The sequence below is a fragment of the Oryzias latipes genome, chromosome 3, assembly GCF_053564925.1.
Source record: "Oryzias latipes strain Hd-rR chromosome 3, Olatipes_Hd-rR_3.1".
Lineage (NCBI taxonomy): Eukaryota > Metazoa > Chordata > Actinopteri > Beloniformes > Adrianichthyidae > Oryzias > Oryzias latipes.
This window is the reverse complement of record NC_136239.1, coordinates 1,411,322-1,436,500: the sequence shown is the minus strand read 5'-3', so window position 1 is coordinate 1,436,500 and position 25,179 is coordinate 1,411,322. Positions and strand designations below refer to the sequence as shown.

Below are 25,179 nucleotides of genomic sequence, written 5' to 3'. Positions count from 1 at the left end.
TACTGAACTGTACCTATTGGGGGCCCAGGTGCGGTTCGGTACTATAAAAACAATGGACCCATTATTTAGTACCGAACCGCACCTATTGGGGGCCCATCATCAGTTGGAGGTTTCATTCCGATGTGTTGAGAAATAGTAACGACTTTTTCCTCTTTTTCCTCCAGGATTGTTGAAATCTACAGCCGCCGACTACAAGGTACGTAAAGATCTCTTCTGGTAAAACCGAGTCCTGCCGTCAGACATGAGGCGAACCTCCATATGTGATCGATCATCACTCAAATTCAGTCATTTTAACCTCACAAACTGTGGAAAACGTGTCAACTGAAAATGTATCTTTAACCCGGATCAGTGGAAAATAATATTTACTGGATTTTTCTATTTTATCACGATGACAGGTGAGGCTAGTGAGGCCGAGCCTCACTAGCCTCACCTGTCCGCACCTCACTCACTCCCAAGGTTTGTTTTTGTCCAGACGATGAAGCCAAAGTTTGTTTTAAAGAAGCAAAATCCGAATCGTTCAGTTGGTGTCTCCTCTCCTCCATCTTCTCTTTCTCTGACGAAGGAAACCATCAAATCCCTCACCTCTTTCTGTAACAACATCTGTCCGTTTGGGTTCCAGTTAGCAACTGGCGTTTGGGCCAGCGCAGTAATACAGAATATGTAGTCTATGTGACTGGAAATGCTTTGGTAGGTGTCCATCATCAGAACCGGACCGTGGTACAATCATTTAGTTATGATAAAACATACAATAGTCCAGTGTTTTACAACCTTTTCTGAGCCACGACACACTTTCTCCTTGACAAAAATCCCGCAGCACACCAGCATCCAAAAATGAGAAACTCTATAGTCTGTATTGATGTACAGTCCCTCTGCAATGTTTTTCTAAAAGTTGGAATAAAAGTTAAGTTTGTTTTCCGTAATAATTTTCAACTAAATTATTTGACATTTTACCCTGGTAGTTGTTTTTCCCTCCAGTTTATTAACATGTAATTTTATTTAACCTCACAAAAAACAAATATAACAATTATATATAACAATTTCTAAATAGTGATTTTTTTTTAAATATTTATTTCAATGTTTGTGCAAAGACATCTGTAATTTTAGAACAATATGATCCCAAAAAAGACTAACATTATATTTATGTTTTCTGTAGCTACACAAAAGTGAAGATGTTGAAGTTTTATTAGTTTTTCTTTTGTCTTAATCAAAGATGAAGTCTTTGAAAACTTTAACAAAAGTGTTTTATTTCTTTTTAGAAGATTAGATTGTCTCAGTTTAGTTTAATTGTGTCTGTTTCACCTTAATCCTGTTTCTTAAATGTTGTTCTTACTTCTTCTTAAGTTTAACATCTAAAATAATCCAGACGTTCTTAGAAAAGTGTTTCAGTCAGAAAGATGACTTGGACCAAACTCTGGGATGTTTGGCTGTTAAGAAACACAAACCTGGAAGGAGAACTAAACTGTTGACCTCTGACCTCTGATTTCATCAAAAGACTTAAAACTGTTAAATGTGTGTTCGTTGTGGTTTAAGACGTTTAACAGGAAGACTCATTGTACGCTGAGATGCTGTCACTTTAACCCAATGCATCATGGGAGATGTAGTGATGTCAGACAGACTCTCGTCTCTGAGCTTCATGGTTTTTTTCACTTGTTCCACGGTCTGACACCGGATTCTGTGGAAAGCTACACCGCTAAAGACGAGCTTTAGCTGGTATTTCTGTTGGAACTGAGAGACTTTATGAGCAGAATCAGAACAAGGAAGTGGCTTGGGTAGCTCGGTTGGTAAGGTGGGAAGCTACCATGCAGGAAACCAGGGTTCGATTCCCGGAGGGGAATGAGCAATGGTACTGGGGGCAATTACCATATCAATGGCGAGCAGTTAACATCACCCAGTGAGGGTCCTTAGGCAAGACCCTTAACGCTACTGCCTCCCGAACGCGGTTTCGGCTGCAGCTCACCGCTCCCCAAGGGGATGGGTCAAATGCGGAGAAAGAATTTCCCTTCGTGGGATAAAATACAGTGTATAAAAAAAAAAAAAAAAGACTTTAACCACTTCTGATTGGTCAGACTGATGACATGTGATTAAGCCTCCAAGTATAATTGGTGGAGACAGTTAAAGGGGCGGAACTTTTCCAAAAACAGCTAAAGCTACGGCTAAATCGCGGTACCGTCATTCTTATCAAAATGTCTTTAATAAACACAAATAAAAAAGTATTTTATGATCTTTTATATTCATAACTACTCAGTGTTTTATCAGGGCCTGTTTGGATGAACACAGAGCTGAAATCCTGGAGATGAAAACGTTTTTACATCAGTGAATGGGTCATTTCCCACGGCACACTGGTTGGAAAACGCTGTTGTAGATAACAAAAGATGATGTCTGAAAGAGGCGGAGTCTCCCAAAAGTTCGTCTGTGGAGGATTCTGTAAGAAAACATCAAAGTCTCTGTAAAAATCATCTTCATCGTCTGCGGAGCAGGACGTCACCAAAGGATTCAGACTCACTAGAACCTCAGTGTTCTCAGAAGCATGTTGCGTCTGAACTGTGCTTCTACTAACGCTACAGCCAATCAGAGCCTCCGTCACTGCAGGTCAGTCAGAGCAGACTGGACATCCCAGAAAAACCCGTCCCTCTTCCTCCAAAACAGAGGGATACAGGAAAGAGCACAGAGATTGGGTTTCAGGAGATGTTCTCTCCATCTGATGTTAGATGTGCCGTCTGCTTTCCTGACTGCCTCCTGCAGCCCGGTTTGCTGCAGAAGCTGCTGGACTTCAGGCCCGTCTGCTGTTTGCTCTGATCCTCTGTTTGTCCACGTCTTCCTGTGTCCACAGTTCAGGAGAGATTGACCAAACAGATCGCCGTGGCGATCACCGAGGCCCTTCAGCCCACCGGCGTCGGCGTGGTTGTGGAGGCAACGTGAGTCTCCGCCCCAAACGCACGCACAACAAGGCATGGGCGGGGGGAGGGGGGCCGTGCGGTGACTGATGCCCCGCAAAAATCCAAGAGTTACGAAAGAAGTAGAAATGACAGCAAATAATTGAAGAAAATCAGCTAAACATGCTAGAAGGTGCTGAGGGTCTGTCAGTGAGACACTACATGTATGGAGAGATCACTGACATGATGATGGCATGTTATCAACCCCCCCACCCCCCAATATTCTACCTTTTCCCCCTAGTGGAGCTAAAGATGAGCAGGAACAGCCTGGGAGGGTCGACCCAAACACTGGAAGGGGCGGAGCCTGGAACAGCTTTACTATTCAATGTCAAAGTGGAGACCACTGCAAAAAGCTGTCAAGAGTCCAACATGGTTGAAATGATTCTCCATCACATCCCTCAAACCAAGAGAAAAAAACCAGAGGACCTCCTGTCCCGCCCCATCACCAAATCTGCTGTCGGTGGATGTTTTCTTCATTTCTTAGAAGTTAAAGCCTGATAGCTCGGTCACCGGAGGCCACCGGAGGTCACCGGAGGCCGCAGTCTGGCGATGGCGTGGAGAATTACAGCGCCTCTTGAACTCACACATTTCATGTGAAGACACAAAGATGGAACAGAGCAGAACATGTCTCTCCACTCCTGTTCACGCTCCAAACAATAACTCTAACATACACGTTTTATTTCCATGTAAAAAGATCAAATGATCCCAATTGACCCTTGTTCTATCCTAGGTACTTTAACGTTGGGAGTGGGGTCATCTAGACCCACTAGACAGAGCTCTGAACCTTTTTTCTTCAATGATTTGTGATCTTCACTGGTGTCCATGGATTACATGAAGTCTTTCCACCTTTATCCACCTTTGTCATGGTAGGGAGAACACCTCAATGGAAGGGGGGGGGGTCATCTAAGATAGCACAAGGGTTACACGGTAAAAAAAAGGTGAGGTCACACAAAGGTTCTGCAGTGGGATTCTCTTTTCCACGATGAAAAGTTTCTGTTGGTTTGTCAAAAGCAGGTAAAGAGTCAGTGGGAGCGGCAGATCCCAGAAACCTTCCTCCCGGTAAATCGTCTCTCCAAACGTCCACAGTCATGACGGGAGGTGAGCGGATTCACACCGGAGACCCGCTTTGAACCGGCTAAACCCGTGACGTCACCAGTTCTGAGCTGGAACCGGCTTCACGTCCGAACGTCTCTGAATCCCAAACCCTTCTGGACTTTCAGAGCGCGGATGAAGGGACTCCAACCAAGAGGCGTGTCCCTCCTGTCCCTCGTGTCCTCTACAGTCCGTCAGCTTCATTTCACAGACAGTTTTCCTGATGATGCTGAGCTTCCTCCTGACCGCCGCAGTCTCTGGTCTGAAGCTCCCAGCAGCGTCTGGGGACCCTGGGGCTGTTTGGTCTTTGCTCCTCCTGTGGGGGCTCGGGCCCGCGGACTCACATGCTAACGTTTGTGTGTTCCTCTGCAGGCACATGTGCATGGTGATGCGCGGCGTCCAGAAGATGAACAGTAAGACGGTCACCAGCACCATGTTGGGAGTTTTCAGGGAAGATCCAAAAACCCGAGACGAGTTCCTGACTCTGATCCGGAGCTGAGGAGGACCCAGATCCTCGTCTTCCTCCTGTGGCCTGGGTTTACCTTTACCTGGACATACCAGCTGTGTGTGTGTGTGTGTGTGTGTGTGTGTGTGTGTGTGTGTGTGTGTGTGTGTGTGTGTGTGTGTGTGTGTGTGTGAGACCATCAGTTTCTTGCATTGACCTGATAGAGCGGCGCTGTGCCTCAGTGACTGCCTGCTCGTCAACACTAGCTTTATATCAGAACCCCTGACAGCGCCCCCTTCAGGTTGTCTGTGAGAACTAAGAGGAAACGTCAACTGTTGGCCTCAAAACTCAGTTTATACAGAAAATCCACCCGACAACAAACCATCAAAGGTTAACGTGCATTTCATGGCTCCAAGTCAAAGCTTTAGCCCCTCCCCCACGTCACACCTGTGCAAACTCTACCTGTTGTTCTGATTTGACTAAGTTAGAATGGTGTTTTGGCCAAAAGCTCATTTCCAGAGAGGAAGTGCAGACATTCACTGCTGTAGAGAGAAGTCCTGGTTCTGGATCGGTTTTCTTCAGTGTGAATGTGGCTGGACAAAGGGGGGGGGAGGAAAGACCCTCATGATGGGACTGGATCTCATTCTTCACGGAGGACTTTCACTAAACGCTGCTCGTGTCGGTCGTTCGGAACAGTTCCAGCCTTAGTCCCAACGGTCCTTGTGGGTGGATACGGGCTTTCTGCTCGGTCCAACCTGTAGGGGGCAGCAGGTGACCCACAGGACGGATCAAGGTGGTGGACCGCTCCGTGAACCTGCAAAGATAAAATGTTGGGGATGTTTTTACTACAAGCACGCTGTGCACGAGAGGTCCTAGTGAACACTTGTTCCACCCGTAAGGTACGTAAGGCGTGTCGCACAGATTTGACATTTTTGAAACCCCCATCAAATCCTACGGACTGAGCAGGACGCCTGTTAGAGCTGTTCATGTGACACGTGCACGCTCCTCGCTGCAGCCCGACTGTTGGAAATGAGGAAACCAGAGGATCAGAGTGTCGTTTGTGTGCACCTCCTACAGGCGTCCTACAGGCGTCCCGCAGGCGTCCCGCAGGCGTCCCGCAGGCGTCCCGCAGGTGTCCTGCAGGACGTCCTACAGGCGTCCTACAGGCGTCCTACAGGACGTCCTACAGGCGTCCCGCAGGCGTCCCGCAGGCGTCCTGCAGGCGTCCAACAGGACGTTCTACAGGCATCTGCAGGCGTCCCGCAGGTGTCCTGCAGGACGTCCTACAGGCGTCCTACAGGCGTCCTACAGGACGTCCTACAGGCGTCCCGCAGGCGTCCCGCAGGTGTCCTGCAGGACGTCCCACAGGCGTCCTACAGGCGTCCTACAGACACTAAGGTATCACGTGCACTTTCTGTGCGAGCAGCGTTGGTGTGCGGTCAGTAAAGAGCGGGTACTCACACGTATACGACTAGAATGTGGCGCAGACGCATCACCTGCACGACATCAGTGCGTGGAACTTCCATTAGCCTTACCAATACGTCACCTTAACTGAGCTCCTTCCTGACAGTGGTACGTTCCCTTTTCATGACCTCCCCCTTAAGATCCAGCCTCTCCTCTCCAGAACCCTCCACCTGCAGAACCCGTATGGATCAACCCCCCCGCAAGGGTTCAGGTGACTGCAAGCAGAAAAGAAAGATTTGGACGAACCTGGACTGTAATAATCGGAATCATTATTATCTCTGCTTGGTTTGATCCTGTTTTTACGGTGTAGCGCCCCGGATGCTGCTGAAAATCTTCATAAACAAACTAAAGTGACTTTAGTTTAATCCGGTTTGCAGCACTTTAGTAAAATAAACTCTCGAGTCGCTTATATTTAAATCATTTTAACAATCAAAAAGTCAACATTTTTACTATAAAAACCAAAAACACACTGTCTAGTGGGTCAAGATGACCCCACTCCCAATGTCAAAGTGCCTAGGAAAGCACAAGGGATAACAGAGAAATTCTATTTTTCCCCAAGACAAACAGAAAGGTGTCTTTGGGCTGTAATTGTTGTTTGATTGGAAACACCTGTACCTGAAGGTGAAAGGACTCGGGATGCGAACGTCTCTTTCGGATGAATCGATGCGGAAGCCAGTCAAACATTTCTGTGCCCAGCTTGGATTTACTCCCCTGCAGCGATGCAGTTGGACTGAACCAACTGGGTTTTCATGACCAAATAAGGGAAAAGGAGCTCCACCCACGTTGGTGTGGTTGCTCTCATCTGTTGGACCTTTTGGAACCTGAAACCCTTCAAAGCCTAAAGTTCTTTGAATGGAACCAGGCCGTCGTGTTTACATCCGCTTCTGGCTTTTGAGTCAGGATTCGGTTTTGCACAGTTCCCTTCTCTGCTCCTGTGCCGGTCCCAAGCCCGGATAAATTGAGAGGGTTGCGTCAGGAAGGGCATCCGGCGTAAAACATTGCCAAGTGAACCATGCGACTCCTCCTCGAAGGAGAGGTTGTTTCGCTGTGGCGACCCCTGATGGGAAAAGCCTAAAGAGGAAGTATTCGGTTTTGCTCAGATTTCTTTTTCTGTTCGGCAAACACGCAATAGCAGTTTATAGGTTACTGTTCACAGAAGTTAGAGATGAAGGCCGTCAGGAGGTGGTTTGTATTGGGCGCCGTTTCATGAGTTTTCCCTGAAACGGCCAAAAGGCGGGAAAAACCCACCTGTTCTAGAGCTGATGACTGAATCGACACATTTCACTATTGTGGTCTTTGGAGCGATTTCAATCCTAAAATCAAACGAACCTTCAAGCTGCTCAGTCTTCTCACTAAAGCTTTAGTAACCACAACGTGACCATGTCTCCATGGAGTGAATGGAGGCTTTGTGTTGTGAGACCCCTAGTGGTCACTGGATGAACTGACAGCTGATGCTCTTCAGGTTATTCCAGATCTCGTCTCAAAACATTCAATGCAAAGAAGAGACACTTCTGGGTTCTTTGGCCCACTTTCAGACCTTTGCTAGGCCCTTCAGTCAGTCACGTCCATCCAGAGCGGATACCCACATCCACCCTGAGGAGCCCCCGTCTGACACCACCCACCCATAAAAGACCAAAGGATTCGGTAGATTTCCTCTGGTTTCTTCCAGTAAACCAAAAGTCATCACGACACAAACAGATTCTGTTAGACTTGACTTGGCATCAAGAAAACCAGCTAACTGCTAATGCTAGTAAATAAAGAGCACAGATTTCAGAGTTTAGATCAATAATATATGAGCAAAATAATGAAGAAAATCAAATTTGTGTTTGTTCCAAATGCCATTTAGCCTTTTCTAAACAGATCTCCCCTGACATCCTGTTCACACCTTTGTTTACAGTATTTTCATAAATCTAAGGATTATAGACATATTTGATTGATGACCTGTCAATCATTGCAACCTGTTTGTTCCTTTGCTTTCCTCAGACAGCAGGAAAGTCACATGATCAGTGTCCTCCGTGATGACAGGACTGACATGATGTCACAGTGACGCCATCAGCCTTTAGCAGTCATGTGACGCCTTTCTGGCCTGCAGAGGGCGCTACACCTGAAACAAAACCCGATAAATATCAAGACTTTGCATCTCAGCTGAGAGAGCGTTTTAAAGTGACGCCATTTCATTTGTTTGATTCTTTAATGAGCAAATGCTAACGAGCTAGCATGCTATCAGGTTTCCACAAAGTTTTAAATCAAAATTAAAATTGCAGATCCAAAAAAAAAAAACCACCTTGTTGCTGATTTTGCCAATTTGATTGTAAAAATGAGCAAAAGAATTTGGAGGCGTGGCCGAACTCTGCCCGCTCTCCACTAAGCCCAATCAATCAGATGGAAGTTGCGATCTCTGATTTTGTGTGTGTGTGTGATGCATCAAAGTGTTCTGCGTGTGATTGTGTGCTTGTCGTGGAGGACGACGTCTGCTAACAGTCCAACGTTGGTGTCTTTTTGTGGCCTTGTGTGACGGACGGCCTCTTTGGCGCCGTCCCCGCCCCTGTACTTTTCGTACCGTGTTCCATGGTGAAGCTTTACATCAAACGTATTAAATTGTTATGTGACGGCGGCGTTTGTCTCCGCCTGTTTATTCCCACAGCTGGAAGCTTCAGTGTGTCCTTGTGTGTAACACATTGTGTGTCTTTGTCCCATAAAGCCGTCATATTTGGGTTTTTGTGTGTTTTTCTTTCCTTCCTGTCAGCAGCAAACAGATCAGACCGGAAGGCCTCTTGTGACCCCTACAACAGGGGGTTGAACTCAGAAAGGGTTTCCCAAAACTAAAACTAATAATCAAACCAAGACACATTTTGATCAGGTTGGTCTGCTTTCTGTTAAACTGCAGCCGCCGTATCAACGGCCGTTTATGTGAAGGAAACTGCAGGAAGGTATGGAGCGTTCTGCATTCAGAGAAAAGAAGAAGAAAGGGTGATCGAAACAAAACACCTTCAGAAAAACTGAATCTGTTCTTTTTACAGCTCAAACATGTTTGGATTTTCAGGATAGTTTTTGTTTTATACATTTTTAACCATCTTTAATTTGCTATGAAGCTTTTTTTTAATGCTGGTGACTATTGTGACCTCACTAGATGACCCCACTCCCCATGTTAAAGTGCCTAGGATGGCACCAGGGGTAACGCCTTGTGCTGGAATTTGCACGTCGTCATGCGCTCTGCTTCTGACAAATCAAGAACCGTTTTCCCTGAAACCTTCCGGGAAGACCTTCACCGTCACGGAGTGAATATTTCTAGTTTATGCAGGAAGCCTGGTCTGACGGCAGCATGACTCAGCAGAATGAGGGCCTCAAACGACGGCGAGGAGCTCCGTCTCACCGCCGTGTGATCGTCTTCACGCTGCCTCAACAGAACATTTGGAGGTTTGGCGGTTCAGTCACATGTTGAAGGTGGATCATGTGACTTCTGATCTGCTCGACCCTCAGAAACCCCCTTATGGGCTTTCTGCCCCACCTTCAGGGCTGGAGCGGCCCAGGGAGAGCTGGGAAACCCAAACGGGTCGACTTAACGAGCTTTCAGGTCCTCGTCATGGTTTCATAAATCATCTCAATCTAATTTGTGCCAAAAGCCGTTTGTTTTCCTTTGTGGAGCCACATGTCACAGGTGAATCTTTCTGTGGATCTGCAGACGTTCCTGAGTGGGACTCTGACGGTTCTGATGGGTCACATTTTTAAAGGGGTCTAATGAATATGTGGGTAAACATTAGTGGGGAAATGTTCAATATAAGCAAGATCCATGCAGGAGATGCAGAAGGTTTTTATTTCAGTGAAAACTCAGCAGCTTTCCAGAAACAACAGCCAATCTTTGTGTGAACAATCTGAAAACGCACAACTGACGTCTGACGTGATGACAAAACATCAACAGGGATTCAGATCCGGAGCTAAAAAACACAACAGAAAAACATTTCCCTCTATTTTTCACATTTTCTTTATTTTTTTAAATCATTGTTTAGTTACTAAACATAGAATATTCATTTGTCAGATCCATGTTAGCCTGCAGTCAATACAGGATCAAATGAACAGACTCTGTGGCAGAGCAGCTGCAGCCAAAAAACAAACCTGAAGTCCAATATGCACTCAGAGAAAACAACACAATCCGGGGAAAAGCCCGGCCCAGGCGACTCCGCTTCAGCCCAACTCAGAGGAGGATTCATGCTTTGGTGCAGCGGGAGACCACCGAGCCCGGGCACCAAGACCTGATGAACAAGACTCAGCCAGTCCCCGGACATCTCCAGTGATCCGGTTCTGTCAGCTAATTGGACCTCGCGGGTCGGCCAGACGGGTCGGTGCTGCTGAAGGAAGCTTTAGTGTTCCACTCACACTGCATCACATCCACACCCCCCTTAGAAAAACAACACATCTGTAGATGGACAGGAGGAAACCGATCTGAGAAGAAACGTCCCACTGGTTCCCTCTAATCTGCCAGCTGCCTGATCCGGTCTTCCAGGATCAACTGATCCGGTCTTCCAGGATCTTCCAGGATCCCCTGAACGGATCAGGTTTACGGCGTGCCGGTCAGCAGGGGCCCTGTTGTTGGACAGACATCCTGGCTCTGCGGGACGTCTCCCTCGTTTATCAGCATCAGTGATGTCATGAACCGGTTAACCTCACTAACTAGTATCTGCTCTCCAGAGGATTACTAGTGAGCCTCAAAGCGTTCGGACCCCCGGGCTCCCGGGTTGGTGTACTTGGAGCATTTAGAAAGCAAAAACACTTTTTGTAATAAAAAGGAAACAGGTTCCTGCATTCTATAACCTCCCAGAACCACCTTCACTCCTCAGAGGTCTGGACGGCCACAGCAGAAACCCTTTCAAAATAAAGTTCACTGGTAAAAGAAAAGCATCAACAATAACTATGTTAACATATCTGAGATGCGTTTATGGTCACCAGCCATAACATGTTAATACAAATGGTACTTTAAATATGATCAGCAACGTCTGCTCTCCACATCAACCCAGCAGAGGTCCAAACCGCTCACATCAAAGCTGAAGCCCCGCCCTCTAATGCCACCGTTTGGACGGTTCTGAAAAGGCCTCAGCATGTTCTCAGAAACTAAAAACTAAAGTGAGAGTTCTTACAACAGAACACTGAAGTGAATCCACTCAGTGCCGCTGCAGGCCTCACCACAGAGGGATGGGTTGCCATGGTTACCATCCAGTCATGGTTACCTGGTCTTCTGTTTCTCAGCTGTTTGCTCTAAACTCTGCAGAAGCATTTCTCATCATTTGCGTTGTCTTTGGTCTGCTGTGAATAACAGTAGCTCCGTGGGATCCGTGCTTCCTGCTGCCTCCAGGTCGTGTGCTCAGACGTGCGCCTCTCGTGGTCGCTGGCGGCTGGTCTTTAGCTCCGTAGAGGAAATGGTCACGGTTCGAAGCCTCGACAGTTTCCGGTTTCAAGAAGTCTCACATTTAACAAATGCAGAATCCAATGAAGAAACTAAAGGAGGAACTGGGATGAACGCAGCACACAGGTACCTGACCTGCTTTAACAGAGACCTTTCCTTTTTCTCTGTCTGCATCCAGACAGCACAGCGATCCAATTAAGAATATAAAAACCATCAACCGTCAGACCGAGGACAGACGTCTTCAGGTTCATTGGAGGATCGGTCCCCCAAACCTCTCTGCTGTTTAGTGTCACACGCTGCCTGTAATGGCTACGTCTGGCCTGTAGGGGGCACCAAACACCGACTGAGAGAAAGAGCCGTTTCCTCCCACCTTTTTCCTGCCTTCAGAGGTGAAGGATTTCAGACCTGACCAGCATCTGAACGTGCAGACATGACCCCGCCCCCGCATGGGGCCACACGTGGATAAAGACTTTGTTGGGATGCATTCACTTCCTCTGCGCTTGCCCGTGAGCGTCCACCTTCAGACATGACGTCCTCTTCCTGTGCTCTTCAGAGGTCCTGCCTCTGATCAAACATCCGCTTCCCTTCTCATCATCACTTCCAGCCTTCCTCTGCTGCTTTCTGACTCCGCCTCCCACGCGTCTCACTCTGCATCCATCTTCACAAAAAGGTTATTACAAACTAGAGTCAACTCTGAGGCCGTGAAGCCGTCAAAGGCTACGATGGCGAGGCTTTGGATTACTGCGTCTGTACCCTCCTTTAGTAAACAACCCAAATAGAAAATACAAGCAAATGCCGTTTCTGTCCCATGATTCACCCAGACGCCCCCCCAAACACGGCCGACATCTGATTTGGACGACAGTTCCCCCCTGAACTCCAGGAAATGTCCTTTTGCTGATGTGGGGGAGGCTGCGCTCCATGACCCCCCCTGAGTCCCGAGCCGTCCTCGCAGACGACTGACCCGACGGAATCTGGCTGACGTGGTATTTGGGGGGGCGTTCCCCGCCATCAGGGAGCTGGAAGGTGCTCCTTTGGCCAACCCCTGCGGGGGGAGCGGACGGGACGGCGGGTGGCCTTCAGCTGGAACCCCGACCCTGCGGCCAGCCGCTGCTCTCACTCAGCTTCATATGGTGGACGTGCGGTCGGCGCCGTCTGGGGACAGACAACAGCCCGTCAATTCTGTGACGCGTCACAGCGTCTGCCTCACATGTGAGTTTCTGAAGTTGGAACATTTTAGACACGGGATGGTCACATGACTTTATTCAAAGTCTGTCCACTGGAATGATGGACTGATCCGTGTTGATGACATCACACGTGTGTTGATGCTGTGATTGGTCGGTTTTACCTTATAGTAAATAAACCTACTGGACCTCAATCCAAACGGTTTTTCCAGGACTAGTAATAGGATCTTTCACAATGAACCAATGGCTACAAATCGCATCGTCAACCATAAATCATGATCTAAATCGACCCATTGTCAGAATGAATCGGCGCCGCTCTTCTCTGCGTCAGAATGCGTTGGTTCTCCGTGATCACGTGGACCACCGGTGACGGTGTTAAAGGTTTAAAGCATAACAAACTGGTAGATCCGCATCTGGTCAACAATTTACAATTAAAAGACGGGGAAAGGTGTGATGGCGGCCGCTCTCACCTCCTAAGGCGTGCTCCGTCATGCTCAGACACAGAGACTCCAGACGGTTGTTGATGTCCGGCTCCGTCGTCGGGAACTGGAGATCTGAAACATCAGACATTTGAAAAAGAACATCCATGATTATGACAGAAGTTCCTTCTAGATGACACAAACCGCTTTTAGAGCAAAAGAGCGAAGACACGGCGTCTGTAGATCTATTTATGTGTTGTTGTTTCACCTCCGTCTGAAGGAAAAAGCCAAACATTTGAAGCTCCTCCCTGTTCCTTGTGTTTAAGGGGTGTTGCCCGTGGACGGGTCAACCGTGGACGGGTCAACCGCGGACGGGTCAACCGTGGACGGGTCAACCGCGGACGGGTCAACCGTCAACCGTGGACGGGTCAACCGTGGACGGGTCAACCGCGGACGGGTCAACCGTCAACCGTGGACGGGTCAACCGCGGACGGGTCAACCGTGGACGGGTCAACCGCGGACGGGTCAACCGTGGACGGGTCAACCGCGGACGGGTCAACCGCGGACGGGTCAACCGTGGACGGGTCAACCGTCAACCGTGGACGGGTCAACCGTGGACGGGTCAACCGCGGACGGGTCAACCGTCAACCGTGGACGGGTCAACCGTGGACGGGTCAACCGCGGACGGGTCAACCGCGGACGGGTCAACCATCAACCGTGGACGGGTCAACCGTCAACCGTGGACGGGTCAACCGCGCACGGGTCAACCGCGGACGGGTCATTCGTGGACGGGTCAACCGTGGACGGGTCAACCGTCAACCGTGGACGGGTCAACCGCGGACGGGTCAACCGTGGACGGGTCAACCGTCAACCGTGGACGGGTCAACCGTGGACGGGTCAACCGTCAACCGTGGACGGGTCAACCGTGGACGGGTCAACCGTCAACCGTGGACGGGTCAACCGCGGACGGGTCAACCGTGGACGGGTCAACCGCGGACGGGTCAACCGCGGACGGGTCATTCGTGGACGGGTCAACCGTGGACGGGTCAACCGTGGACGGGTCAACCGTGGACGGGTCATTCGTGGACGGGACAACCGCGGACGGGTCAACCGTCAACCGTGGACGGGTCAACCGCGGACGGGTCAACCGTGGACGGGTCAACCGCGGACGGGTCAACCGTGGACGGGTCAACCGTCAACCGTGGACGGGTCAACCGCGGACGGGTCAACCGCGGACGGGTCATTCGTGGACGGGTCAACCGTGGACGGGTCAACCGTCAACCGTGGACGGGTCAACCGTGGACGGGTCATTCGTGGACGGGACAACCGCGGACGGGTCAACCGTCAACCGTGGACGGGTCAACCGCGGACGGGTCAACCGTGGACGGGTCAACCGCGGACGGGTCAACCGTGGACGGGTCAACCGTCAACCGTGGACGGGTCAACCGCGGACGGGTCAACCGCGGACGGGTCATTAGTGGACGGGACAACCGTGGACGGGTCATTCGTGGACGGGTCAACCGTGCCTGCTGCAGGGAATTCCAATGATTAGTGCGCTTTGAGGTGTTCCAGCAGCCGTTGTGGTTGTTAGCTGGCTCTGAAGCTCATGTTGGGCCGGGACACAGAGTGACACGCCAAACCAAACAGCTATTTTTAGACCGTCAGCCCCACAATCACCCACAATCCCTCCCTTCACACAAACACAACAGACAGGATGCAAAGACAGCTGGGAGAAGGTGAACAGAGAGTTTTAGTCTTTCAAACGGAGACCGTTAGGACTCTGCAGAGGAGGAAAAACAGGGAGAGCAGAAGGTGAGGAGTGGAAAAAGAGAAGGAGGAAAACTAAGAAGAAAGTCAGTCAGGAAGAGGGGAGGAAAGCAGAACAGGGAGTCCCATTCTGGCTGCACAAAGAGCCTCATTGTGAGCCTCCTCACTCCTTTGCTCCTTCACCTCCTTCCTCAGTGGCCACCCCCCCTCATGCTCACTGACATCCTTTCCTCTCCTTCTTCAAGAAAATCTGTTTCCTCTTCGAGGAGGCTCATTCTGGCAGAAGACGCCAGACTCTGGTCCAGCAGAGGTAACTGTAGGTCACTGCGTCTGGAGTTACCGTGACCCCACATGATGGGGGCCAGGCTACAAGTCACAAGAGCCGTCACACCCCAAGGCTTTACGCCTCCATGCTTTCCTGGGAGATCACAAGGAGGAAAGTGTTTGGAGGGTCGGAAGAAGCCCCGCCTCTCTGAGCGTGACGCTGGAGCGGCGTGTGGCGATGCAATAGCTGGACAGAAATATTAAAGCACAGCGGACCAAACGCTGAAGAAGACTCTAAAGGAAGGCTTTAGCAGCTATGAACCAAGGGCTGTGTGAGTACACAACCCTATTGTACCACAACACATCTTCTTTCTTTTACAAATATGACTTTGAAAAAACTCTACCTGAATATCAAGACGTCTTTCATTGTAATAAAATTGTAAAATTCAGTTTATTTAATAATCACAATGTTAAGCACTGCAGCTGTATCTCACATATAGCGCTTTTATTTTGGTAACTTCAACTATATTAAGTTTAGTTATTATTAGTTTAGTTATTAAGGGAACAGTCCACATTGTCTGATTTCCACAACAAAATATATTTTAGTGTAAGATAAAATAAATGAATGAATGTGTCTGAACCAATGAGGTTGTACAAGTGTGACTAAGGAAATAAAGTTCTGTTTAGTTTCAACATGAATGTAGATTCTCCAGAACCTTTAAACGGTTCAGGAGTCTGAACGGAGTTTTTATCTGATCCTGGCAGCAACATGGTTTCTGTTGGGCTCCCATCCCAAGTACAAACTCAGTGGTTCACGTCTCAGAACAAAAAGCTGCTGCACTGAGATCTCATTTGCAGAGCTGCTCAAAGAGGCTCCGTGTTCTCTGCTGCCATCTAGTGGTCGGAGGGTGAAGGAGGATCAGAAATAATTAAAGAAATATGGTTTTGACAGCATTTTATGTCGATACAAGTATCACCAAATGAACTATTACGATATATCGCCGAAGCGCATTTCCCAACACCTACTATGAAGGTTTGTGGTTAGAGGATCAGGACAGAGCTTCACAGGGTTCCTCTGTGCAGCTGCTGAAGGAATCCATTGGATTTCACGTTTGTAGAGAAACCAACGTTCACCTGAACGTGTCTTTGATTCAGTTTAGTCTCACAGAAGAGATTTCATTAGATGGGGTTCAGTGACAAACAGTAAAGAGTCAGAGTTCTAGAGGCAGTGGACCCGTAGGTGGAGTCCTGGTCTGTGGACTCACCGCTCTGCTGGAACATGACCGCGGCCTGGGGCGTGGTGTGGACCGGCAGCGAGCGCGTCCTCTGCACGGAGCTGTGGGTCCTGCTGGGCATGCTGTTGCTGCCTCCTGGGTTGGCAAACCACGGGCCCTGAGGAGAACCATCATTAAAGAGGTCCCTAAAACAGTCACGGCCATGAGACTGGAACGGAGCAAAGACTTCCCATTTCTACTGCTGAAGAATCTACATGCGTGGAGCTCAGCAGCAACGTGAGGCTAGGCTCCATGCAGTTTTCACATCTCTCTTTGATTTGGCATCAAAAGAAGAGTTTTAAAGAAACTGACCGCCAGGTAAGTTTACCTGAGAGCTGCAGCCGAACCAAACACTGAGAAAGGCGGACCGAGCGCCTCTGACGGTTCCGCCTGAAACGCTCAGACTCCATTCTGACATTTGAAGGCAGAAAAAGGCCTTTTTATGTGAGGGTGAACATAACTGCTTAAGTTTAAACCACCAGTGGGGAGAAAACTCTAAATGGATCAAACCTGAACAGAATTTCCTCAACTGTAGCAGGAATGACAGTTCCAGTCGTGTGAAGTAAACCTTTTTATCTCTGATGTCTTAACGCCGGCGTGTGCAGGATCCAGATGTTCATTTAGGGTTTGTCAAAAAACAAATCCAAAATCACCTGCTTGGTCCTACAGATGAGATTATACTAAATGTTTGTTACGGTGAGAAAAACACCAACAGAAGAGAACGATGCACAGTTACTGACTGCATTTGATTATGTCACAAAGCAGAGAGACCTGCAGACGTCGTCTTTGTAGTGGTGAGGCGCTTCGCTCATTAGGATCAATGATCACGCGTGTTTGGAGGCCCCGCCCTCAGCCTCCCACATTTAGAGAGAGAAAACCCAGAAATATGAAATGTTGCAGTTCCTACAATGACCACTAGGTGGGTGAAGGCAGCACTTTCTCATCAATTCCAGGGTGATCCTTTTGCCATGAAAACAGAAATGCATCCTGGCAGTAGCTCATCACAAATTTGCCTCTGAGCTGTCGTTGGGTTGGAACAACCCCGGCCCCCCTTCCCCTCCCCGCTGCGGGGTGGAGCGGAGCAGGGAGCTTGTGGCCAGCAGTGTAGTTTTTAACATCACAAACACAGTATTTTTCCAGCTGCATGTTTTCATCTGCTCCTGATTCACAGCGATTGAATTAAGAAAAACTCAGAAATGCAGTTTTCTTCATCAGGAGGAAACTGGAACATGTTAAAAACCCCAAACACCATCTGAGTCTGTCGTTGCTACACTGAGGAGGTTTTAGATATTCCTGCATTTATGCCCTGCTGGCTTTGGTAGGCAGGGGGGCGGAGCCACGGGTGGACTCAGGTGAACAGGTAGTAAAGGGTTAAAGGTGACCGAACCAAGGCCCGTTCTTATGAAACATTAGTCCACCTTAACGGCACATTTGAAGGACGCCACAGAGTTTGTCATGGTAACCTGCTCGCCCCCCCCCATCCCTCTCTGTCTTGGCCGTCCTGCAGCTCTGCAGGCGAGGGGGAAAACAGGAAATGCCTGTGCACTGTTCTCACTGCTTCTGACTGTCTGTCTCATGCACACACACACACCCACACACACACACACACACACACCGCCCCTCCCTTTCCAACACCAAAGCCAGGTCTCCAAACCATGACTCACACATTTCCCTCTCAGCGTTCCCCCTTTTCCTCGTGACGCTGTCCCACACTGGAAGCTCCAGGAGGAACTGAGCTGCTTCCTCCCATTGTGGCAGATGAGAAGCACAGGTTTCCACTTGACTGGGTCAGACCAAACCGGGCCAGGCGGACGCGCCTGACACAGCTCTGGTATGCGAGGAGAACTGTTTACCACCCCCACCCGCCTCATCTCTGTTAGGAAAAAGGCCTATTTTAGGCAGGAGTCTTGCTCAGGGAGGGGTCAGCGTCTGCCCAGAAATACTCTGAAACTCTTCATTACATATTTCTCAACATATCATTGCAGAATGGCAGGAAACGGACCAATTCCCTTCCCTGAATAACCTGCATACGACTGCTAAACTATAGAAAAGCTACTGAAATAATCAGAAAACAACCCATTTACAACAGACATGCTCCTCCGTTATACAGAAAAGCTGATTGTGTCTCACTGTCAGAGTTCATCCACAGACGGTCCTGGATCAATCAGTCTTTTACAATAATGTCATGACTGTCTGTCTGAACCTCGTCTTCTCAAAGTTCTATTTTATGTTTCCAAAGCTTTCAGTTTGTATTTTTACTCATCTTGATAATTTCCTCCATATGATTCCATAACCTCACTCCACAGACAGAAATACAGTCTTTGTTGTATTTGATATCATTTTTATTTTCAGTGAATATTCTCCTTTTTTGGTTTTTATACCTACATCATGTTAAAATCCCTCTGACTTGCAGCGTTAAAGTCTTCTTCTGATCTATGTTTGAATCGTTGTGGTTTTTAGTTCTGATGATGTCGTTTTTAGCCCAAATCTGTGTGGTTTTCTAGGACATAGTTTCTGCAGAACGGAAGTGGATGCATCAGAATGGAGCAGAGCAGGGAGACCGCGGCCCCGCCCACTGTAGCACCTACATCACCACTACAAGTCTTTATTCGTCTGCTTATGAGTCACAACAGTTTGAATAAAGAATTACTCAGAAATGCAATTTGAAACTTAACTGCAAAAAAGTATTCAGTCAGCCACCGTTTGTTTAAGTTCTCCCACTTAAAAAGAGGAGAGTCGTTTTCATCATAGGAATACTTCAACTATGTGAGACTAAATGAGAAAAAACATCCAGAAAATCACATTTTCTGATTTTTAAAGATTGTATTTGTAAACTATGGTGGAAATAAGTATTTGGTTCAAAACAAACCAGCTAGATTTCTGTCTCTCACAGACCTGTAACTTTTTCTGTCCTCCCCTGGTTACCTGTATTAATGGCTCCTGTTTGAACTGGTTACCTATAGAACCACACCTGTCCAGGCTTTTTTTTCTCATTTTGTCTCTCAGTTGAAAACCTGGAAAACGTTCGGCATTTCTAGCTCTGCAGCCGTTTGTTTCCGCTATCCAGCTGTTCTGGAACGAGCAGCAGGAATCAAAACTGAAGAGAGCTCACCGAGAGGATCAGTGCACAACATTTTCCCAGTTAAGGATTCAGTTTATATATGTTTTAAATATTAGCATAAAAGTTGAAGGTCTTATTATTTTAAAATACTTTATGTACATTTAAAAAACCTCCAAACCTTTTTAGAATGTGGACATTTCAATGAAAACTGGGGAAATTGAAATATGAAACACAGAAATGTTCTATACTCTAACTTTATGCACAGAGAGCTTCCACTGTGTACGAATGAAGCGAACCCGAACCCTAAAGTCACGTCTCTGTTCTGGTTTCTGATTAGATCGGTTGTGGGTTTGATGTCCGTATGAGGGTGGGACAGGACGCCCGTCAGACTCACGTGTCGGCCCTGCTTCAGACCGGTGGGCGTGCTGCTGGAGCTACGAGGCGTGGGTCCCAGCAGACCCCCACTTCCCAGCAGACCCAGCCTGGCTCCTGGCAGGCTTCTGGAGGGCATCTGGAACTGGTGGAGGCTCCTTCTGGCAGAGACGCTGCTCACCACACAGCCAGTGGTGGGGAGAGAGTTGGACTGTCCGAACCGGCTGCAGGAGGACGAGGCAAAAGATTCAGTGCTGTGACCGTAGAGCACATGCAGGTTAAAGACTAACTACAAAGCCACAATGAGAAGCACATCTTCCTAAGTTCTCAACACATCCCATAAGTTCTCCTGGAGCCAAAGATAAGCATGTCCAGGCACACGAACAGTCTGAAAGTGTGCTCCTACCTTCTCTGCGCTCGATACCCCGCCATGTCAAGGAGGGCCTTCCTCGGAATGGACCGGAACAGCCTCTGGACCTGCTGTTTCCATGACAACAGCCGTTTCTTCTGCGTCTCTGTGAAGGACTGACGGGCGTGACAAGAGGGGGGTGGACAAAGAAAACTTCAGCAGCAGTGCAAAGGAAAAGATTTGCTGTTTGCAGCATTAGATATTTAGAGGGAAACTAATACCAGTCCAAGGGAACCAGAGCAAAGAGAACGATCCAAACCAGGAATTCCTGAGTGTGGGTTAGGGGTAGGGTAGGGTTAGGGTAGCGTTAGGGTAGGGGTAGCGTTAGGGGAGGGGTAGGGTTAGGGGAGGGTTAGGGGTAGGGGTAGGGTTAGGGTAGGGTTAGGGGAGGGGTAGGGTTAGGGGAGGGTTAGGGTTAGGGTAGGGTTAGGGGTAGGGTTATGGTAGCGTTAGGGTAGGGTAGCGTTAGGGTAGGGTAGGGTTAGGGGTGGGTTAGGGGTAGGGGTAGGGGTAGGGTTAGGGGTAGGGTTAGGGTTAGGGTAGGGTTAGGGGAGGGTTAGGGGTGGGGTAGGGTAGGTGCACTTTTACAACTGCCACTCGACATCTTGTGTTTTTGTGTGTATGATGTGAGTGAATTGTTTTGTTTCCTCTATACGTTTGGCATTTGGAGCTGACAGCAAAGAAAGAATTTCATTGTGCAGGGAAACCCATTTCTTTACTGTGCATATGATAATAAACCCTTTGAATCTATCTACATTAGCATAGTTAGCATAATTAGCATTTTGGGCAATGTGTTTTTCTGAGAGTTGTTGCTGATCGCAAAGCTAAAACTTTTATTCACATTAGCATAATTAGCATAGTTAGCATGATAAGCAAATGCAGCTTTGGCTAGCCTTGATCAAAGCTGGGTGGTGAGGGGGGCGGTGGTGCGTAGAGCTGGGCGTGGAAGGGGGTTGCGTTTGCGGGCCATACAACATTTGCATATTCCTTACAATAAACACAAATATTGAGCTCATGTAGTTCTTTTCATCTGCACCATGTTCAAATATGACTTCCATACTTATGAGTTAGTCATAATAAGTCAAATAAATGGCATAAAAAGCTTGAGGATAGTGGTGGATGTGGTAATTATAGTGTGCGTCTAAAAGTCTCTGTATGACACGTTCACGTGTAAACGGAATGAAGCATGTTCACGCTGCAAAACAGGCTCCATACACACAACTCATACGTTGGCAGATTTTATTTAAAGAAATCTGCCAACGGGGTAAGAAAAATGCTCTCAACAGTAATTCCTATTTTAAAAAAGAAACTGTAATCATTCAGGCACATTTTTCTAAAACTAAGATTATCTTGCTAAAGATGAGACGTTTTCTCTGAAATAAGGGGTTTTTCACCATCATAGGATTTGGTTGTTGCAGGATAATCGTGTATTTATTGTAAAGGCATTTAAACATCCTAAAAAGAAAATATCTGTTCTGTTCACAGATGTATTTGATATACATGGACAACAGTTTCTGCATGTCTGAAGGCCGTTTGAAGGCCAGCAGCGTCAGTTTTTAACCTCACATCACACGGAGAAGAGTGAACGGTAAATGACCCTGCGCTGGGGAAACTGATGCTCTAAAGCGGGGGGGTCAGACTCAAATTCACAGGGGGCCAAAATGAAGCATTGAAGTTAAGTCACGGTCCAAACTCAATTCTATCTACTGAAACAATAACTGATATGTTATGCTTAACCTTTTCCCATAGTGTCTTCTTTTGTCATATTCTTTCCTTATAGCCACGTTAGCTCCGCCCACAAGACAAACAGGTCTGTCCCAAATTTGTAAACATATAATCTGCCTCCCGCCTGTCTTCAAAGCTCCTGTTGTGAGATTAATTTGTCCGATGTGACCAGAGCATGGCTGTCAGTGACTGTCAACAGAACAAAGAAGCGCTTGCCTGTTTGGACTGCGCGCCAACATACTAGCAAAGCATTGTGGGATTTGTAGTAGTAGCAGTAACAGTACATACCGCAGCTCTGTTGCACATTTGATACGATGTCGCGGGCCTGAGTTTGACATCTGTGCTCTAAACCTTCACTTTCTCTCATTTTCCTTCCATTCAAAAGACGAGAATTTGAATTTAAACAAAAAACGGAAAAGTGTTGGAGAGAGGAGGTACCTCGTGTATGAGGCACTTGTCGATGAGCTGCAGGTAAGAGCTGATGTTCTCCTCGTCTGAATGCGACACCAGCAGTTGGGTGCAGACTGGGGGGGGGTAGAGAGTAAGCTTTGTGCTGATCGCTGGCGAGGGTCTGAGAACCGCAATGCTCACCTTTGCCCATGACCCGGGTGAACTGTCCCGGGAGATCTCCCTTAGCTATGACGCTGGTGCCAGACTCCGCCTCCCCTCCGCCTCCCCCGCTGAGGTGGGAGCCGGGCGCAGCACTCTTGCTCTCTGAGCTCAGCAGGGGGCGCTGCAGGGAGGATCCCCCCCCCCCACTGAAAGCTTTAATAGGTGTCATGATCATCTGGTGCAGCTCCTGCAGGGGGGTCCGTAGGTTGCTGCCCTCCAAGACGTCCTGCAAACAGGAAATGGGCTTCAGACGAGATCAACGGGGGGGGGGTTTAACTACATAAACTCTGACAGGAAATCATTAAGAGTTCATTTGAGCGACACGGTAAAGGGTTTAGTCTGGACCAAAATGCAGAGTTATAGATGTAAGGAGGACAGATGAAGAGGACGACTCCTCCCTCTCTACTTCCTGTAAAACTGCATCCATTGACGGAGTTTGATGCCATCCATAGAAAATGGTTCACTTCCAGCTCCCACCAAAATCCGTCAATTCTGACGTTTTTCCACAACACATGTTGGTCGTCAGTAAGTAGTGGTTGGTCCGAGGCAATGTTTCTATGGCAACCACCCTCACCAATCAGGAGTGAGCTTGTTGGAAGGCCACACCCCTAGCTTTTGAGAGCGCTGTACACAAAATCTGTCAATCAAACATTTTAATCGTGGGGGCGATCAGGCTCCACCTACTTTTATTGAGACATCTCATTGGTCAGTTTATAACTTGAATAATTTAAACTGCAGAAAAAAACATCATTGTAAAAAATGGGATCAATAAAAAACGTGTTAAAAAGGATTCCGATCCAGAACGATTCTTCTGACCAATAGAAGTTTATTTCTGGATTGAAGTCAATGGGATTCTAGCTTCATGGACCACTTCCTGTTCAGAAGTCCAGGGGGGAGGAGTCACTCTTCTCAGATCCAGTCAACTTCCAGAGAGGACAATTCCATCAGAGGAAACCCAAAATATCAACACAGTGTTGGTGAACAGGTTCTTCTGGATTTTTTTTCAGTTCTGCCTGAACTGTGGGCCCTCAGGTATGATGGTCTGCTTCGGCCCGCTCGGATACCAAACAGAGGACAGCTGTTCGCCTGGCAGGAAAAGAGCTGAGCTCGCCACGTTTCTGTGAGAGATCCACAATGGGAAGAAGGGAAGGGAAGAAGATGAAGAAGAGCGAAACATTCTAGAAGGTCATAACCTTTTCCAGACTGCGCAGAAAGTTCTGCCTGTCCCGAAGTTTCTGAATGCTGATGACAATCTTGTGTCGTGCTCCTTTGGTGACTTTCTGTTGGAGAGACAAAACATAAAGACATCGTCAGCTAAATGAATCCTTGATTGGAGCACATGTTAGCCTTTCTTCATGTGTTCATGGATGTTTTAGGAAGGTTCTAGAGCGTTGTGCTGAGGGACCCTGTGGACCACTTTGTGTGGTCTGCTTTCACACACAAGAGGACCAAAGACCCAAGTGGACTTAACCAGACAGTCAGATGACTAGCGGGATCGGAGACGACTCTGACAAAGACATTGGAAGACCTCCGTCAAAACATGTCAGGTGTGTGAAAAACACAACCCGTGTCAGAAGAACCAGGAAGTTGGTGAATAATACAGACACTGTGAACTTCACTGCACTAGTCTGGAGACATCCTGCAGTTCCAGGAGCTGCTTGTTTGGAGGCTCTTCTGTTGTGGTTAAGGACAAAAAGAAAGAAGGCCGCTGATCCCACAAGTCCTCTGACTGTCCTGTCTGAACAGTCACCTGCAGATCCTCACTGCTCCATGTTTACCCAGCAGAAAAGGTTCCTCCTTAGATTCCTGCTGTGACTTTTTAAAACACAACCTCTTCCAGGTGTCTCCAAGCCTGCTCCTCATAGGCTACTGCCCTCCTTGTTTTGCAGCCAACCCTGCCTGGGTAACTGCTGATTAGCTGGATTGAATCAGCCCAGCTTCTGATAGACTGAACACACCTGATCCAGGTGAGCAGTCATTACTGTAGTAGGGTGAGCTGCAAACAAGCAGGGTGGTGGAGACCAGGACCGCTTTGGTCTGTGGACAGTCCGTCTGCATTCACTCTGAAGTGAGCCGCACCAGAGTTCATCTGCAAGTAAGCAGAAACCCTGGTTCTCAAGAAGACCACAGTTCTCTTGTTTGGTCCAAACTAGAGTTCAGGTGAGTTTTCACACCTGCCAAACCAGGAGGACCATCAAAAAACCCAGCTCTGATGTGGACCAACTGTCCATCAAACTACGTAAACCCAAACTACTGCCAAGAGGTCTATTCAATTATGAGTAAAACAGTAATCCTATCAAACAGATGGCATCATCTTCAGTAATGCTTCCTCTATTGTTGTTAATGTATTACTTGGTATCTGAAAGGCTTTAACGTCTGTGCTTTGGGATTTTTCTTATTGTTGTTTTCCGATCAATTTCAGGCATTATTTTAAGTTCCTTTTTAAAATGTGAGAAACAGAACTTATTCCATCAGCGTATTATCCGGCTTTGGCATTAGTTCGTGTTTTTCCGTGATTTTTGCGTTCTCCTCCATTTCACAGTAAAAGAAACGACCTGAACGTTTTCTTATGGCAGACTCATTAATGCACACGAGATGTGGATTCTGCGTGTTTTCAAACCTGCGCCTCCAGCTGATCCTCTGTCAAAGACATCATCTCATCGTAGGTCATGGTGGAGAAGAGAGCAGCGTACTTATGGAGACGAAGACTCTTCAGCCACGCAGGAACGTCTGTGGAGGACGAAGAGCAGAAAGGGCTTCATC

At 47.9% G+C, this 25,179-nt stretch overlaps 2 protein-coding genes across 3 annotated transcripts in view; one reads left to right on the top strand and one right to left on the bottom strand.

Moving 5' to 3' along the window:
- gch1 (GTP cyclohydrolase 1) overlaps positions 1 to 8,648 on the top strand; it is a 43,656-nt gene extending 35,008 nt beyond the window's left edge. Inside the window, exons 4-6 of the mRNA XM_023951454.2 lie at positions 165 to 196; positions 2,831 to 2,915; positions 4,398 to 8,648. Coding sequence (XP_023807222.1) covers positions 165 to 196; positions 2,831 to 2,915; positions 4,398 to 4,524 — 244 coding nt within the window. The 3' untranslated portion in view covers positions 4,525 to 8,648. The remainder of the gene's footprint in view (positions 1 to 164; positions 197 to 2,830; positions 2,916 to 4,397) is intronic.
- Positions 8,649 to 9,900: 1,252 nt separating this feature from the next.
- The window catches only part of samd4a (sterile alpha motif domain containing 4A), a 46,701-nt gene continuing 31,422 nt past the window's right edge, over positions 9,901 to 25,179 (bottom strand). For both annotated transcript variants that reach the window (XM_011492499.3, XM_011492501.3), the window contains 9 exons: positions 25,037 to 25,146; positions 23,610 to 23,696; positions 22,396 to 22,642; positions 22,243 to 22,328; positions 20,077 to 20,195; positions 19,693 to 19,894; positions 16,229 to 16,355; positions 12,984 to 13,067; positions 9,901 to 12,484 (listed from right to left, as the gene is read on the bottom strand). In XM_011492499.3, coding sequence (XP_011490801.1) covers positions 12,456 to 12,484; positions 12,984 to 13,067; positions 16,229 to 16,355; positions 19,693 to 19,894; positions 20,077 to 20,195; positions 22,243 to 22,328; positions 22,396 to 22,642; positions 23,610 to 23,696; positions 25,037 to 25,146 — 1,091 coding nt within the window. In that variant the 3' untranslated portion in view covers positions 9,901 to 12,455. The remainder of the gene's footprint in view (positions 12,485 to 12,983; positions 13,068 to 16,228; positions 16,356 to 19,692; positions 19,895 to 20,076; positions 20,196 to 22,242; positions 22,329 to 22,395; positions 22,643 to 23,609; positions 23,697 to 25,036; positions 25,147 to 25,179) is intronic.